The sequence below is a fragment of the Myxocyprinus asiaticus genome, chromosome 48 (genome assembly GCF_019703515.2).
Source record: "Myxocyprinus asiaticus isolate MX2 ecotype Aquarium Trade chromosome 48, UBuf_Myxa_2, whole genome shotgun sequence".
Classification (NCBI taxonomy): domain Eukaryota; kingdom Metazoa; phylum Chordata; class Actinopteri; order Cypriniformes; family Catostomidae; genus Myxocyprinus; species Myxocyprinus asiaticus.
Genome location: NC_059391.1, coordinates 3,089,696 through 3,106,804, shown reverse-complemented (window position 1 = coordinate 3,106,804; position 17,109 = coordinate 3,089,696). Strand labels below are relative to the sequence as shown.

General features: G+C 39.8%; 1 protein-coding gene across 3 annotated transcripts in view; it reads left to right on the top strand.

The window, feature by feature from the left end:
* Positions 1–17,109, top strand: part of LOC127437567 (NACHT, LRR and PYD domains-containing protein 3-like) — a 31,541-nt gene that overhangs the window by 12,952 nt on the left and 1,480 nt on the right. For 2 of the 3 annotated variants that reach the window (XM_051692568.1, XM_051692567.1), the window contains exons 2-14: positions 311–417; positions 1,040–1,156; positions 1,251–1,358; positions 2,248–2,364; positions 2,459–2,566; positions 4,089–4,126; positions 4,247–6,041; positions 8,593–8,766; positions 9,216–9,389; positions 10,367–10,540; positions 15,670–15,843; positions 15,936–16,109; positions 16,239–16,412. In XM_051692568.1, coding sequence (XP_051548528.1) covers positions 374–417; positions 1,040–1,156; positions 1,251–1,358; positions 2,248–2,364; positions 2,459–2,566; positions 4,089–4,126; positions 4,247–6,041; positions 8,593–8,766; positions 9,216–9,389; positions 10,367–10,540; positions 15,670–15,843; positions 15,936–16,109; positions 16,239–16,412 — 3,371 coding nt within the window. In that variant the 5' untranslated portion in view covers positions 311–373. The remainder of the gene's footprint in view (positions 1–310; positions 418–1,039; positions 1,157–1,250; positions 1,359–2,247; positions 2,365–2,458; positions 2,567–4,088; positions 4,127–4,246; positions 6,042–8,592; positions 8,767–9,215; positions 9,390–10,366; positions 10,541–15,669; positions 15,844–15,935; positions 16,110–16,238; positions 16,413–17,109) is intronic. The other variant, XM_051692569.1, reaches the window with a different exon arrangement.

The window sequence follows — 17,109 nt, the reverse complement described above, 5'->3', positions numbered from 1 at the left end:
CTTTAATGTCACTTTTATGATGTAACATTATGACACTTATAGCCTATACATAAATACAGAAACTATATTTCGGTTAGAATCATTTCAAAGTTCAGAGGTCATTGACTTGCGTGATCCATACGCTCAATTGAACCCTATTAAAAACATCTTGTCACATAAAAACAATTAGGTTTTGTAGTTTTAATGACATTTGTTGTCAGTCAAAAGCCGCTTTCTGATGAGAATTCTGTCATTTTGGTAGTTTTCCATACAGTGGTTGATACATCTGTCTATTCTGCCTGAGATTATGTGCCATACTCTGCTGTTGCAGGTGCAATGATGTTTTAAGAGGCACATTATCATCTATACACTTGATGAGGTGTATAAAGCTAAAATGAGCGGGGACATGGACTCAGTAACTGAACTGGATATTTTCAGGTTTGAAATGTTTTCTGTTCATAAATTTCATTATGTTTGTTTGTACTTGATACAACCTACACAAACTTTTTAATTTAAACAAGCCAAATAGGCCTGCTTCACCGGGACAGAGTCATGTGTCTCTGAAAAACAAGTCAGTGTCTCCTCTGTTAAGATTTAAAGAGGGAACTCCTCAACACAGGTGACATCATATACACCAACACTGATAAACATGTCAATAGAGTAGCAAATAAAAAGTAGTTGTACACTACACTGTCCGCACTGACATTCTGCAAGTGATTAAATCTGAAACTGGAATCTGTAAATTTTTGCCTCTACTCATGTCTATCGTAATATCTCGTCACTGTGCTGAACTCACAAAGCACATAAGAGAACATGAGACATTTTAAGTATTCATACATGTACTGTGTTCAAAACCACTGACATTCATTATTCAATGCATACAGTAGATTCACTGTTCACTACATGGTGAATGTCACATAGTTCGCTATATAAGGATCAAATGAGCGGGAATGAGTATATTCATGACCTGTTTGAAAAATATATATTTTTGCAGTTCTGTTTGGTGGTGCTCACAGTGCAGAAATGACACACTTCACCATTAAACATTTCTTCATTTTAGGTTGGCTCAGCGTGAGGACTCTGTTATCTCTGTGCCTAGTGGTGTGTCAATGAAAAGTGATCAGTCGATGGGACTTCCTATTTATCTCAACAAGGAAACAACCAGTACAGAACTAAAGTATGTTCAGTGTCAAAAAATGTGTAAACATGAAATAAATGCATGCATTACTAACCATAAAGTTCAACTGATTCGTTTACATTTTTTATATTAGTCTTCAGGCAAATGCAGATGCCAAATCCTCATTGCAGAAGGTGCCAGTGAATAGAAATTCCTCAATGCAAGAACCCATCCAAATAGCATGTTCTCCTGGTGACCTAAGGTATTCACAGTGGATTATAATATTACAAACTGTTTTATATCTTAAAAAAATGTCCTTAACAAAACAAAGTTAAACATTATCAATAAATCAGAATAATTAATTATGTTTCCACATAAATTAAATCCAAACATATATGACTTTCTTTCTTTTGTGAAGTAGAAACAGATTTTTTGCTGAATGTCCAGAGCGCTACTTTCTAAACAATGAAAGTAACTGTGGACGGGTGCTGTCAAGCTTCAAAAGGATAAAAAATAAATAAATAAAAAAACATATAAAATTAGTCCATATGACTTGTGCGCTGAAGTTTAAGTTCTTTTACTCAAAAAATCTTCCCCTCCATCTCATTAACGTTTGTGAATTTTCAAATGTGTCGCATTACGATCAGACATGAGACATCAGCCAATAATGAGCCAAAAGTTCCAAAAAAAGCAGTCTATGCATGGCCAGGTCTAAGAGGGGGCTAGGGAGGGCATTTCCTTGTGCACCCCAGAAACTTCTGACGGCCACCCGGACTGACTGCGAATTGATCAAGAGTAATGTAATCTGAAACTGGAATCTGAATCTGTAAATTTTTGCCTCTTCTCATATTTATCATAACATCTCGTCACTGTGCTGAACTCACAAAGCACATAAGAGAACATGAGACATTTTACGTATTTATACATATACTGTGTTCAAAACCACTAACATTCATTATTCAATGCATACAGTAGATTCACTGTTCACTACATGGTGAATGTCACATACTGTAGTTCACTATATAAGGATCAATTGAGCGGGAATGAGTGTATTCATGACCTGTTTGAAAAATATATTTTTGCATTTATTTTTGGTAGAGCTAGTGATGCAGAAATGACACACTTCACCTTTAAACATTTCTTCATTTTAGGTTGGCTCAGCGTGAGGACTCTGTTATCTCTGTGCCTAGTGGTGCGTCAGTGAAAAGTGATCAGTCGATGGGACTTCCTATTTATCTCAACAAGGAAACAACCAGTACAGAACTAAAGTATGTTCAGTGTCAAAAAATGTGTAAACATGAAATAAATGCATGCATTTCTAACCATAAAGTTCAACTGATTCGTTTACATTTTTTATATTAGTCTTCAGGCAAATGCAGATGCCAAATCCTCATTGCAGAAGGTGCCAGTGAATAGAAATTCCTCAATGCAAGAACCCATCCAAATAGCATGTTCTCCTGATGACCTAAGGTATTCACAGTGGATTATAATATTACAAACTGTTTTATATCTTAAAAAAATGTCCTTAACAAAACAAAGTTAAACATTATCAATAAATCAGAATAATGTTGCAGCATTAAAAGAACTGTTCCAACAAAAAATTTAAATCCAAAAATCCAAACATAAATGACTTTCTTTCTTTTGTGTAACAGAAACAGAGAATTTTTGCAGAATGTCCAGAGCGCTACTTTCTATACAGTGAAAGTAAATGTGACCTCTGTCAAGCTTCAAAAGGATAAAAAAGCATCATAAAATTAGTCCATATAACTTGTGGGCTGAATTTTAAGTTCTTATACTCAAAAAATCTTCCCCTCCATCTCATTGTGTCACACTGCGATCAGACATCAGCCAATAATGAGCCAATAGTACTAATAAAGCCGTCAATGCATGGCCGGGTCTAGGGAGGGCATTTCCTCGTGCCCCCCAGAAAATTCCGATGGCCACCTGGACTAACTGCAAAAACAATCAAGCCCCACCCCCCCACCCCCCAAAACAATGAACGACCCCCGAACGATCAACCTGCTGCCCCCTAAATATAAGAATACCACCCCCCCCCCCCCCCCCAAAGACAGCATCCTAGTACCAGCCCTGAGACTTATGAAGGTAAACGAGAAGTTTTCGTCACAACCAACCCAAAATTGAAGGTATTTACAATGAAAATCTTGACTTCCACCATGATCTTTTGTGTGTTCATTGGTGTATGCAAAGTCTTTCTAGCAAGTCAGTCCACTGGCGGCCATCTTTGGAATGCTCTCGGGAGGCTATTTCCAGTCATCACAGAGCAGCTCCTATCTACTTGAATGGGGAACACCAAAATCTCAAAAATGGTTGGTCAAGATTACGTTACAAAGTACATATTTCAAATCAGCAGTAAAATCTGACAACACTGGTATCATAAATTGTGCTTCTTTACCCCAGATTATGCTAAAAAACGAAATTTTCCTGGCTGGTATAGCTAAAGTGCATGTGCGTTCTCCAGATGATTGACAGGCCATGTCTGTAAAAGGTGATTTGCTCTTTTACCTGTGATGCGGGACTTCCTTTCTACATCCATTGACTTAGAGCTTCTTGGTTGGGCATTCCAACTTCTCCCACTCATTTTAATAGAAGTGGCCCATCTCTGCTAAATACTCTCTGGTATACATGATAACTTTCGTTATTCACACAAGTACTTTCACTGGTTTTGCTTTCGCAAGGTCATTCAAGCATAAGCCATTGCTTTCTTTAAGTTGCTGATTTTTCACCATGAGAATACGGAACGCTTGAGCATTTTTAGCACAGGGGTCCCTTTCGAGCGTGCTGCTGTTCCACCGGGTGGTGGGATCCCCCTCGAGCGTCTCCCCACTAAAAATATGTCTTTAAAATTCCTCCTTTTGTATTCCACTGAAGAAAGTAAGTCATATTTGTCTGTAACAAAATTTTTGGCTGAACTATTCCTTTAAATTGCATGATCAGACAAAGCTTTCATTTGCATATGTAATTTGTCTTTCAGAGTTCAGAAGAAAGAATCAAGGTCAAACATTTTAAATGGTATGTCTGTAAATAAATCATATGTGTTTCATATACACTGTGATAAAATTATGCAACACACACACAAAACAAATTATATTTCTCATTCTTACTACCTCTCACTGTCTACAATCTTCACAGCGGATCTGATCTGGACTCTTGAGTATAAAAGAGCGTTGAGAGACAGGTGTCAGTGTATATTTGAGGGAAGTGAAGAGCACAGCACCCCCTCTCTTCTCAACAACATCTACACTGATGTCTACATCACTGATGGTGGAGGCAGTGAGCACAACACTGAACATGAAATCAGACAGATCGAGACAGCATCTAAACATCTGACCACATGGGACACACCAATCAAAGCTAACGATATCTTCAGAGCTATTCCTGGGTCTACCAAACCAATCCAAACTGTGCTAACCAAGGGAATTGCTGGGATTGGGAAAACGGTGTCGGTGCAGAAGTTCACCCTGGACTGGGCTGAGGACAAAGCCAATCTAGACTTCCACATGATATTCCCACTTCCTTTTCGGGAGCTGAATGGATTTAAAGGAGGGAAATGTAGCCTTGTATACATTCTTCAGTGCTTCTTTGATCAGAAGATAGACACAAAAGTGTTAAATTCAAGCAAATACAAGATCGCCTTCATCTTCGATGGACTCGATGAATGTCGGTTTCCTCTCGATTTCCAGAACAACAAGACCTGCTCCAGCGTGACCGAAGCAGTCTCGATTGGTATCTTACTGACAAACCTTATCTGCAAGAACCTGCTTCCGTCTGCTCAGATATGGATAACCTCTCGGCCAGCTGCGGCCGGACAAATCCCACCTGCTTTAATTGATCGGGTGACTGAGGTACGAGGTTTCAATGACCCCCAGAAGGAAGAGTACTTCACCAAAAAAATAAGTGATCCAGACTTGTCCTGCAGGGTTATTTCACACTTGAAGTCATCAAGGATCCTTTACATCATGTGTCACATCCCAGTGTTCTGTTGGATTTCAGCTACAGTTCTCGAAAGGATGTTTTGTGAGTACAAAAGTGAAGAAATCCCCAAGACTTTAACGCAAATGTATGCACACTTCTTGACTTTTCAGCTCAAGCAAAGGAGTCACAAATACAATGAGAATTACAAAGCAGATTTGAACTGGGACAGCCAAAGCACATTGTTGCTTGGAAAACTAGCATTTCAACAACTTGAAAAGGGTAACTTATTGTTCTATGAGGATGATTTGAAGGACTGCGGAATTGACCTAAATGTTGCATCTGTGTATTCGGGAGTTTGCACCCAGATCTTCAGAGAAGAAGCAGGTCTACACCAGGAGAGGGTCTTCAGCTTTGTTCATGCGAGTATCCAGGAGTTCTTGGCTGCATTATACGTCTTCTTCACATTCGTCAACAGCCAGCGAAATGTCCTCTGTCAAACAGCAAATGCTAAAATTGCGAGTGCTTTCAAAAAACCTTCAATGTATGAGTTTCTGACGTGTGCTGTGGATAAGGCCCTAGCAAGTGACAATGGACATTTGGACCTTTTCCTCCGTTTCTTACTGGGACTCTCACTTAAGTCCAATCAGACTCTTCTTGAAGAACTGCAGACGGAGATGTGGAGTGATCCTGAGTCTAGCATAACAGTTCTTCAGTATATCAAGGGAAAAATCAGGGACCATACTTCAGCGGAGAAGGCAATGAGTCTTTTTCACTGCCTCAGTGAGCTGAAAGATGATTCTCTGGTTGAGGAAGTGCAGGACTTCTTAAGAGCACATGGTTTTAGCAGTGGAAAGCTGTCTCCTTCCCACTGCTCTGCTTTGGCTTATATATTGCTGACATCTGCTGAAGAATTGGATGTGTTCAACTTGACAGAATTCATTCATCCAAGCATGACTTCAAACGAGGGATTGTTGAGACTCCTGCCAGTAATCAAAGTATCCAGATCAGCTCTGTAGGTATCGCACAGGGTTCCTTATGTCAGAAACATATTCTACGCAAGTATGCAAATATAGATGCGAATGCAACACTCTTGTGGCAACAAACCTCAGTAGTTAATGAGGTGATAGAGTTACCAACTGGGACAAATCAAGGTGGCGAAACAGTATGAAATTGTATGAGTTGGATCGCACAAAAATGTCCTTTTTTTAACCACAGAAAAAGATAAACATTTCGGTTTTGAACGAGCGTGTAACCCCTAACCCAAACATAAACCTAACTATAAAGTGTAACCCCTTAACCAAACCCTAAACCTTACCATGATTTTAATAGGAAAATAACTTATGTGTACCACGGAAGGTAGAAAACATCAGGGTTTAGTATGGAACATGATGAGGAAAGCGTATTACAGATTATTGACTTACATCAGTCATTTGTATTGCATAAATAAATATGAAATGAGTTACCAGATTTGTTTACAAAGTGTTGGAAAGAGGCTAGCTAAAATTCGATGCCTGTATTGTGTCAATTTGAAATTCTGTTTGTCAATTGGTTGGTCTAAAAGATGTACCTTTTTGTATGAGCCAAGTTGTATGATATCTTACGATTTCACAATGCCTAAAAATGTATTTGACGTTAAACTGTCTGTGTTATTATTCTTGTAGCTAAATCTATAAACATGTTGACTGATTAACTAACTTTAACCTGCACAGCAACATTCTCTTTAAACTGTTGCTCTGCCCTGAGATTAGTTGACCTGAAAGAAAATACTTACATCATAGATGTATCATAGAAGACAGTTTTACTAATGCCTGCTATAGCGCCCCTTTGTGGAATGCTAAGAATGCAACTCATACCTTCAACAACGCATTAAACCACATTTTTACATACACAAGTACCTGCAAAGACTATGTTCCTGGCCTTAGATTAGAAACAAACATTTACAGGTGCATCTCAATAAATTAGAATGTCGTGGAAAAGTTCATTTATTTCAGTAATTCAACTCAAATTGTGAAACTCGTGTATTAAATAAATTCAATGCACACAGACTGAAGTAGTTTAAGTCTTTGGTTCTTTTAATTGTGATGATTTTGGCTCACATTTAACAAAAACCCACCAATTCACTATCTCAAAAAATTAGAATACATCATAAGACCAATAAAAAAAATGTTTTTAGTGAATTGTTGGCCTTCTAGAAAGTATGTTCATTTACTGTATATGTACTCAATACTTGGTAGGGGCTCCTTTTGCTTTAATTACTGCCTCAATTCAGCGTGGCATGGAGGTGATCAGTTTGTGGCACTGCTGAGGTGGTATGGAAGCCCAGGTTTCTTTGACAGTGGCCTTCAGCTCATCTGCATTTTTTGGTCTCTTGATTCTCATTTTCCTCTTGACAATACCCCATAGATTCTCTATGGGGTTCAGGTCTGGTGAGTTTGCTGACCAGTCAAGCACACCAACACCATGGTCATTTAACCAACTTTTGGTGCTTTTGGCAGTGTGGGCAGGTGCCAATTCCTGCTGGAAAATGAAATCAGCATCTTTAAAAAGCTGGTCAGCAGAAGGAAGCATGAAGTGCTCCAAAATTTCTTGGTAAACGGGTGCAGTGACTTTGGTTTTCAAAAAACACAATGGACCAACACCAGCAGATGACATTGCACCCCAAATCATCACAGACTGTGGAACCTTAACACTGGACTTCAAGCAACTTGGGCTATGAGCTTCTCCACCCTTCCTCCAGACTCTAGGACCTTGGTTTCCAAATGAAATACAAAACTTCCTCTCATCTGAAAAGAGGACTTTGGACCACTGCGCAACAGTCCAGTTCTTCTTCTCCTTAGCCCAGGTAAGACACCTCTGACGTTGTCTGTGGTTCAGGAGTGACTTAACAAGAGGAATACGACAACTGTAGCCAAATTCCTTGACACGTCTGTGTGTGGTGGCTCTTGATGCCTTGACCCCAGCCTCAGTCCATTCCTTGTGAAGTTCACCCAAATTCTTGAATCGATTTTGCTTGACAATCCTCATAAGGCTGCGGTTCTCTCAGTTGGTTGTGCATCTTTTTCTTTCACACTTTTTCCTTCCGCTCAACTTTCTGTTAACATGCTTGGATACAGCCAGCTTCTTTGGCAATGAATGTTTGTGGCTTACCCTCCTTGTGAAGGGTGTCAATGATTGTCTTCTGGACGACTGTCAGATCAGCAGTCTTCCCCATGATTGTGTAGCCTAGTGAACCAAACTGAGAGACCATTTTGAAGGCTCAGGAAACCTTTGCAGATGTTTTGAGTTGATTAGCTGATTGGCATGTCACCATCTTCTAATTTTTTGAGATAGTGAATTGGTGGGTTTTTGTTAAATGTGAGCCAAAATCATCACAATTAAAAGAACCAAAGACTTAAACTACTTCAGTCTGTGTGCATTTAATTTATTTAATACACGAGTTTCACAATTTGAGTCGAATTACTGAAATAAATGAACTTTTCCACGACATTCTAATTTATTGAGATGCACCTGTATGAGCATCAATCAGTGTACCTGAATTGTTTTGTGTCTGGTTGTACCTTCAGGTTGAGATTTTGTAACATGACAGAGAAAGGCTGTGCAGGACTGACCTCTGTTCTCAGCTCAAGCCTCTCATGTCTGAGAGAGCTGGATTTAAGTTACAACAATCTTCAGGATTCTGGAATACACCATCTTGCTATTGGACTGGGGAATCCTCAGTGTAAACTTGAGACTCTTAGGTAGAAACATCTCACATTCATTGCATGGGATGTCAGAGAGATCAGAAGACACAATAGTGTTCTTAATTATGATTCATTTAAGTATCAACTTTATCTCAGATGTTTCTCCTAAAACACTTTAAACATGAGTCAATTTTTGACATACCATAAGAGTATAGGGCTATAAAATGTATGCAGATGGCATAGCTCTGATCATTTTTTGGAACAATTTCATGAGAAATGTTTGAGTTCAGATGTAGATTTAGACTTTGTTTTTGGACTTTGGTATTTTAGCAAATCTGAGCACAGTTTAGGATTTCTTTTGAAACTCTAGGAAACACATATGAAATTACTTGGGTCTCATTAGCAAAATTCTCCATTTGATTTCCATTAATGCTATTGCTGTCTAGGAGAAACAACAGAAATTTTAAATAGATCTCATTTGTGATTTTTCTTTCTTATGGTTGCAGACTTTTTAATTGTAACATTGGTGAAGATGGCTGTGTTTCTTTGGCCTCGGCTCTGAGATCAAACCCCTCTCACTTAAGAGAGCTTGATTTAACGCACAACAAGCCTCACGATACAAGTGTGAAAATGCTTTCTGATGTGCTGACAGAAACAAACTGTAAAGTGGAAAAACTCAGGTGAGTGCTTATATATAACTGACAGGCTATAATATACTGTACACCTGTATAACTAACACTTAATATAGGGGTCATTCTACAATTGCAGTTACAAATACTGTCGCTCACTCAACTGCATGGTTTTTGGTACTTTCATAATATGATCATGAACATCACAAAAATGTGAATTCAGCAACAGTAAGTTGAAAATTCTTCAGCTGATACCTGTCCATGCTTACCGAACTTTGAAGCATTGCCCCCAGTGAATGAAGCTGGAAGTGTTGTTATTTTGGCACCACTCTGTGAAATGCCTACAGAGTGGTACCAAAAGCGAGTTGTATTTTTAATTGTAAATTATGTTATTTATTCTACACATTTTATTAACCATACATCCTAACCAAACCTTACACCTACCTGTCAGTGGAAATGCAACCTCTGAATCATGCTCCCCTGGATTTAATTTTCAGGTGCAATTTTATTTTACCTTTGAGGGACTACTATTTTCTTATCAAATAAAAATGTCATAATGTTTTGTCAAATATCTCAATAAATTAAATTCTTTAAATAAATTATAAATATAAATAGATTAACTATTACCTATAAATGTATATTTTATGCCATAATATGCACACACACACACACACACACACACAAAAACAAAAAAACAAAACAAAAACAGAGGAATTCATTGTGGTGAAGTTTTGGGGGCATTTTTGTCATTTACAGACACATTTTTGCCCCAAGCCTTATTGAATTTCTGACCCTGCATGGCAGGTTTAATGTTAAATTGATGTTTCTTTCTGAAAAAATGGCTGATGCAAATTCCACCACATTTGTAAATGATAAGTAAATCGTGCCTATGTTCCCAAATATAAAACTATGCAAGGTTTCCTTTCCGTATCAGAGTACTTTTCCTGCACTGACAGTGGATTGTACTTTTAACAACCCATCTGATGCCTGTTTAACAAGTCAATATAAATCAAGTATATTTTTTGCAGGTTGATGGGTTGTGAACTGACCAGGAAAAGCTGTTCAGCTCTGGCCCAAACTCTTCAATCATCCTTTACAAGCTTGAAACATCTGGACTTGAGTTCAAATGATTTTCAGGATTCAGGAGTGAAACTGCTGTGTGCAGGTCTGAAGAACCCTCGCTGTAGACTTGAGACACTGAGGTAACACAATTTCATAAATAATCACAGTACACAGTGTCAATGTGCTGGAAAACACACTATATAATTCAACAAGATCACTATTTGATTTGGATGAGGAAATAATGTCACATGCTATTGATCAAATGACAGTAATTCATACAGATTACACCTGGTATTAACATACATCATAAATGCATCTCCTGTGACCACTTGTGATTGAAGGGAGGGTCTCTGATTTCACAATTACTTCCTGGTTTTCAAGGGACCAGAACCCAGATCTTGGAGCGAAACTGATTACTTCCTGGTTTCCAAAGGACCAGAACCCATGTCTTGGGAGTAAATGTGATTACTTCGTGGTTTCCACATGACCAGATCCTGTGTCTCTTTGTGAATACGATTACTTCGTGGTTTCCACACGACCAGAACCCATGTCTCAGAGTGAATGTGATTACTGTCCTACTGACATTTTGCTGTTTGCTGTTCGCTGTTTCGTGTTTTTCTGAGGGCATAACTGGCTTGTTTATGCTCCTCCGCGTTCCCAGAATTAAAAGTGGAGGTCCGTGCATCAAGGGCCGCGTGAACATCGCTATTAATCCAAGGTTTCTGGTTCGGGTAGATCCATATTGTTTTGCTCGGAACAACGTCCTCTACGCATTTTCTGATGAAACATGTTACGCTATCAGCATAAAGCTCGATGTCATCATCAGAGGCGGACCGGAACATCTCCCAGTCCACGTGATCAAAACAGTCTTGTAGCATAGAGTCTGATTGGTCCGACCAGCACTGGATCGTTCTGAGGGTGGGTGCTTCCTGTTTCAGTTTCTGCCTGTAAGCGGGCAGAAGCAGAATGGAAGAGTGGTCCGATTTGCCAAATGGTGGACGGGGGAGGGATTTGTAGCCGTCCCGGAAGGGAAAGTAACAATGGTCCAAAACCCGGTCCCCTCATGTGTTAAAACTAATGTGTTGGTGGTGTTTTGGTGTGACTGATTTGAAATTGGCTTTGTTAAAGTCCCCAGTCACAATGAACGCGGCCTCAGGGTGTGCGGTTTCCTGCTTGCTTATAATCCCATACAGTTCCTTGAGTGCCCTGTCTGTGTCGGCTTGTGGTGGGATGTACACAGCAGTGATAATGACCGCTGTGAATTCCCTCGGTAGCCAGAATGGTCGACACAGAAGCATGAGTAATTCCAGATCAGGAGAGCAGAAAGACTTGATAGATGTACATTCCTCTGATCACACCAGGATTTGTTGATCATAAAACATACACCACCACCTCTGCTTTTACCTGAGAGGTCTTTTGCTCTGTCTGCTTGGTGCATGGAGAACCCCGTGGGTCTGGAATCTCCGCAGACATCCAAGTTTCTGTAAGGCAGATAATGCAGCAGTCCCTCGTCTCTCGTTGGAAAGAGATCCGCGCTCTCAGCTCGCAGAGCTTGTTGTCCAGATACTGATCATTTTCCAGTAGAATACTGGGTAGCGGGGGTCGATTTGCACAACGCCTTACTCTGATGAGAACGCCGGCTCTGTTTCCCCTTTTCCTTTTGCGTTTCCGCGGCCAGACAGCCCAGACAGAGGGCTCCGCTGGTGTGTTTGTAAACAGTGGATCGGCATTAAGGAATTTGAAGTCCGGTTTACGGTGTGTAATTGCAGAACCAATGTCCAAAAGTGTTTGTCTGTCGTAGACAATAAATTGTTAATTACATGATTGTAATAGATCAGAAAATTTCTCAAAATAAGAAATCTTCACTGTCATTTTTAGTTACAGTATGTTCCTTCTCTATGATGACACGGAAAGTACTCCAAATGCAGCACATCCCAAACCAATATTTCCCCTTTACAGCTTATATTGGAATGCCTTTTTAATTAGTTACATACAAATAATATAGCCTACTATTGGCTTAATAACAATTACTTCTGTTTCAAGTGCTTAACTACATACTTATTTTATTCTAAATGTGAATTAAATGAAAATCAGAGTTTATAATCAGTCTGTTCAGTTCATTATTTTTCCAGCTGGAGTCGTCAATTCACACACACCAGTAAAAGAGTGCGTACGCACAGTCAAGAGTGTCCGGACGGTGCTCACATATTTACGGCAAGTTTATTTTTTTATAAATCACGATATGTTTGTGGGAAATTGCTTACGCACATTTTAATGCCCATTTTGTGCGTACGCAACGTTTATACATTAGGCCCCTGAACCCATGTCTGGTAGTGAACATGATTACTTTTTGGTTTCCATGGAACCAAAACCTTTGTCTCTTAGTGAACATGATTACTTCCTGGTTTCCATGGGACGAGAACCCACATCTCATAGTGAACATGATTAATTGCTGGTTCACACAGGACCTGAACCCTTGTTTCAGTGCGAATGTGATTAACTCCTGGTTTCCACAAGACCAGAACCCATGTCTCTTAGTGAACATGAATACTTCATGGTTTCCATGGAACCAAAACCTTTGTCTCTTAGTGAACATGATTACTTCTTGTTTTCCATGGTACCAGAACCCACGTCTCAGAGTAAATGTGATTGCTTCCTGGCTTCCACGGGACCTGAACCTGTGTTTTGGAGTGAATGTGATTAATTCCTGGTTTCCACAAGACCAGAACCTATCTCTCGGAGTGAACATGATTACCTCCTGGTTTCCAAAGGGCCAGAACCCATGTCTCAGTGTAAATGTGATTACATCCTGGTTTCAGCACGACCAGAACCCATGTCTTGGAGTGAACGTGATTACTTCCTGGTTTCCATGGAACCAAAACCTTTGTCTCGGAATGTACGTGAATACATTCTGGTTTCCACGGGACCAGAACCCATGTCTCGTAGTGATCATGATTACTTCCTGATTTCCATTGAACCAAAACCTTTGTCTCAGAGTGTACGTGATTACTTCCTGGCTTCCATGGGACCTGAACCAGTGACTCACAGTGAACATGATTACTGCCTGGGTCACACAGGACCAGAACCCATGTATCAGAGTGTACGTGATTACTTTCTGGTTTCCACAGGACCAGAAACCATGTCTCGTAGTGAACATGATTACTTCCTGGTTTCCACTGAACCAAAACCTTTGTCTTGGAGTGTACATGATTACTTCCTGGTTTCCATGGGACCAGAACCCATGTCTCGTGGTGAACATGATTATTTCTTGGTTCTCACAGGATCAGAACCCATGTATCGGAGTGAACACGATTACTTCCTGGTTTCCACGGGACCAGAACCTATGTCTCAGAGTGAACATGATTACTTCCTGGTTTCCATGAGACTACAACCCATGTCTTGGAGTAAATGTGATTACTTCCTGGCTTCCACGGGACCAGAACCCATATCTGGGAGTAACTGTGATTACTTCCTAGCTTCCACAGGACCTGAACCCATGTTTCGGAGTGAACGTGATTAATTCCTGATTTCCACAAGATCAGAACCTATTTTTCAGAGTGAAATTATTACCTCCTGGTTTCCATGGCACCAACACCTTTGTCTCTGAGTGTACGTGATTATTTCCTGGTTTCCACAGGACCAGAACCTATGTCTCGGAGTGAATGTGATTACTTCTTGGTTTCCACGGGACCAGATCCCATATCTCGGAGTAAATGTGATTACTTCCTGGCTTCCACGGGATCTGAACCCGTGTTTCGGAGTGAATGTGTTTTATTCCTGGTTTCCACAAGACCAGAACCTATATCTCAGAGTGAATATGATTACTTCCTGGTTTCAATGGAACCAAAACCTTTATCTCGGAGTGAACATGATTACTTCCTGGTTTCCATGGAACCAAAACCTTTGTCTCGGAGTGAACATGATTAATTCCTAGTTTCCATGGAACCAAAACCTTTGTCTCTGAGTGTACGTGATTTCTTCCTGGTTTCCACAGGACCAGAACCCATGTCTTGGAGAAAATGTGATTACTTCCTGGCTTCCATGGGACCTGAACCCATGTCTCGGAGTAAAAGTGATTACTTCCTGGTTTCCACAGGACCAGAACCCATGTGTCATGATGAACATGATTACTTCCTGGTTTCCACAGGATCAGAACCCATGTCTCAGAATAAATCTGATTACTTTCTGACTTCCACGGGACCTGAACTTGTGTCTCAGACTGAACATGATTACTTTCTGGTTTCCATGGGACCAGAACCCATGTCTTGGAATAAATGTGATTACTTTCTGGCTTCCATTGGACCAGAACCCGTGTCTTGGAGTGAATGTGATTATTTCCTAGTTTCCATGGGACCAGAACCTGTGTCTTGGAGTGAATGTGATTATTTCCTAGTTTCCATGGGACCTGAACCCGTGTCTCAGAGTGAACATGATTGCTTCCTGGTTTCCATGGGACCTGAACCCATGTCTCAGAGTGAACGCGATTACTTCCTGATTTCCATTGGACCAGAACCTGTGTCTCAGAGTGAATGTGATTATTTCCTGGTTTCCATGGACCAGAAACCATGTCTCGGAGTGAACATGATGACTTCCTGGTTTCTATGGAATCAAAACCTTTGTCTCAGAGTGTACGTGATTACTTTCTTGTTTCCACGGGACCAGAACCCATGTCTCATAATGAACACGATTACTTCCTGGTTTCCACAGGTCCAGAACCCATGTCTCAGATTGAACGTGATTACTTCCTAGTTTCCACAGGACCATTACCCATGTCTCGGAGTAAATGCTATTACTTCCTGGCTTCCACGGGACTTGAACCCATGTCTCAGAGTGAAAGCAATTACTTCCATTTGGAAGCAGCCTGTCAATTCCTTGCGTAATTATGTTGGTTAATTCCTGTAAACGAGGTCAATATAGCATGTTATTGATTGCAATGCCCTGCAAGAAAATCCAGCTTAAGTTGATAGCTGTGTTTTGGGACATGGTAGCTGGTTACTTGCTGGTAAAAGCTGGTCTTTAGCTGTTCCAAGCAGGTCAGTTGTGGGAAACCAGCTAAGACCAGCTGGTCATACCAGCTCAAGATGGTCAAGTTTTTTTTGGAACATGGTAGCTGATCCACCAGCTTGGACCAGAAAAGGACCAGCTTGGACTAGCTTCTGACTAGCTTGGACCAGCTACAATGTTCCAAAACACAGCTACCATCTTAAAATGGATTTCCTGCAGTGATGACAATACTGTAGTTCACATTTGTATGTCTGTCACATTTCAGTCTTTCAGACTGTGGAATGACAGCTGCAGGATGTGCGATATTGTCAACTGCTTTGAAGTCAAACCCATCACACCTGAGATCACTGGACCTCAGCATTAATAACCTCACAGATGCAGGAGTCACACATCTGCTCCCTGCGTTGGAAGATCCTTGTGTTAATCTAGAGAGATTATGGTAACAGGCCTCCAGTTTGTTTATTCATGTAATGTAAGATATTCACAAATCAAATAATAAAAAACGTAATAAACTTTCGATGCACTTTTCAGGCTGAATAACTGCAGTATCACACATAAAAGTTGCCACGTGATTGGTTCTGCAAACAAATCCAAACGCTCAAATCTGAGAGAGCTGAACCTCAACGCTAATGACATACTGGACTTGGGTTTGAAGCAGCTTTTAGTGGGAATTTGTAATCTCCTGTCAGAACTGCAGTCATTGAGGTAATATAGATTCCTTCAAAGAATATTTCATCCAAAAATGTATCTGTTCACTACACAGAATATGTGACTTTTTTGAATGTATAGAAGTTGTGCCCTTAAAAGTAATCTTAATTGCACAATCTCTTGCAGTTTAACATACTGTGGGTTTACGGCACAGGCGTGTGTTGTTGTGTCATCAGCTCTGAGCTCTAACCAATCACAATTGAGAGCACTGGATCTGAGAGGAAATAAACTGACAGATTCAGGAGCTGAACAGCTCTCACATTTGCTGCAGGATCCAAATTGTAAACTAGAAAAACTTGAGTAAGTGTTTGACACTTCATGTGCACACTTAATGGCTGCTCAATCACTACTAATTACAAACTCTTTGCTATGCAATAAAGACATACCTTGATAAATAATCCTGATTTATTGTAATATTTCTGAAAATTGTTTACAATTATTTAAACAAATATACAGACAGTCACAGGATTAATAGATTAATGTAAAGCTTTGGAGTGTTTGCTGATTACATTTAGGTGAATCTCACAAAGAAATATCTGGTTAATATTTCACCCCAAAAATACAAATATATATACAGTATATAAAATAGATTAATGTATAATATAGAATAAATATAATTAAATATAAATATATAAAATATATTATTTTGAAACAAAATATTAAAACTTGAAAGGCACTGGGGCCTGGGTAGCTATTGTATTGTATAGTATCGATGCTGACTACCACACGTGGAGTCGTGAATTTGAATCCAGGGTGTGCTGAGTGACTCAAGCCAGGTCTCCTAAGCAACCAAATTGGCCTGGTTGCCAGGGAGGGTAGTCACATGGGGTTAGTTAAAATACTTATTACTGTTAATGAAAATCATTCTATCAGGACATTATATACAGTATGTACAGTAAATATACCTACAGTAATTACAATGAGATGTTTTTTTATGTTATGTTAATAACAATTTGGGAGGAAATGTGCTTTTAGAATCACTCTCTTCATGCATTTT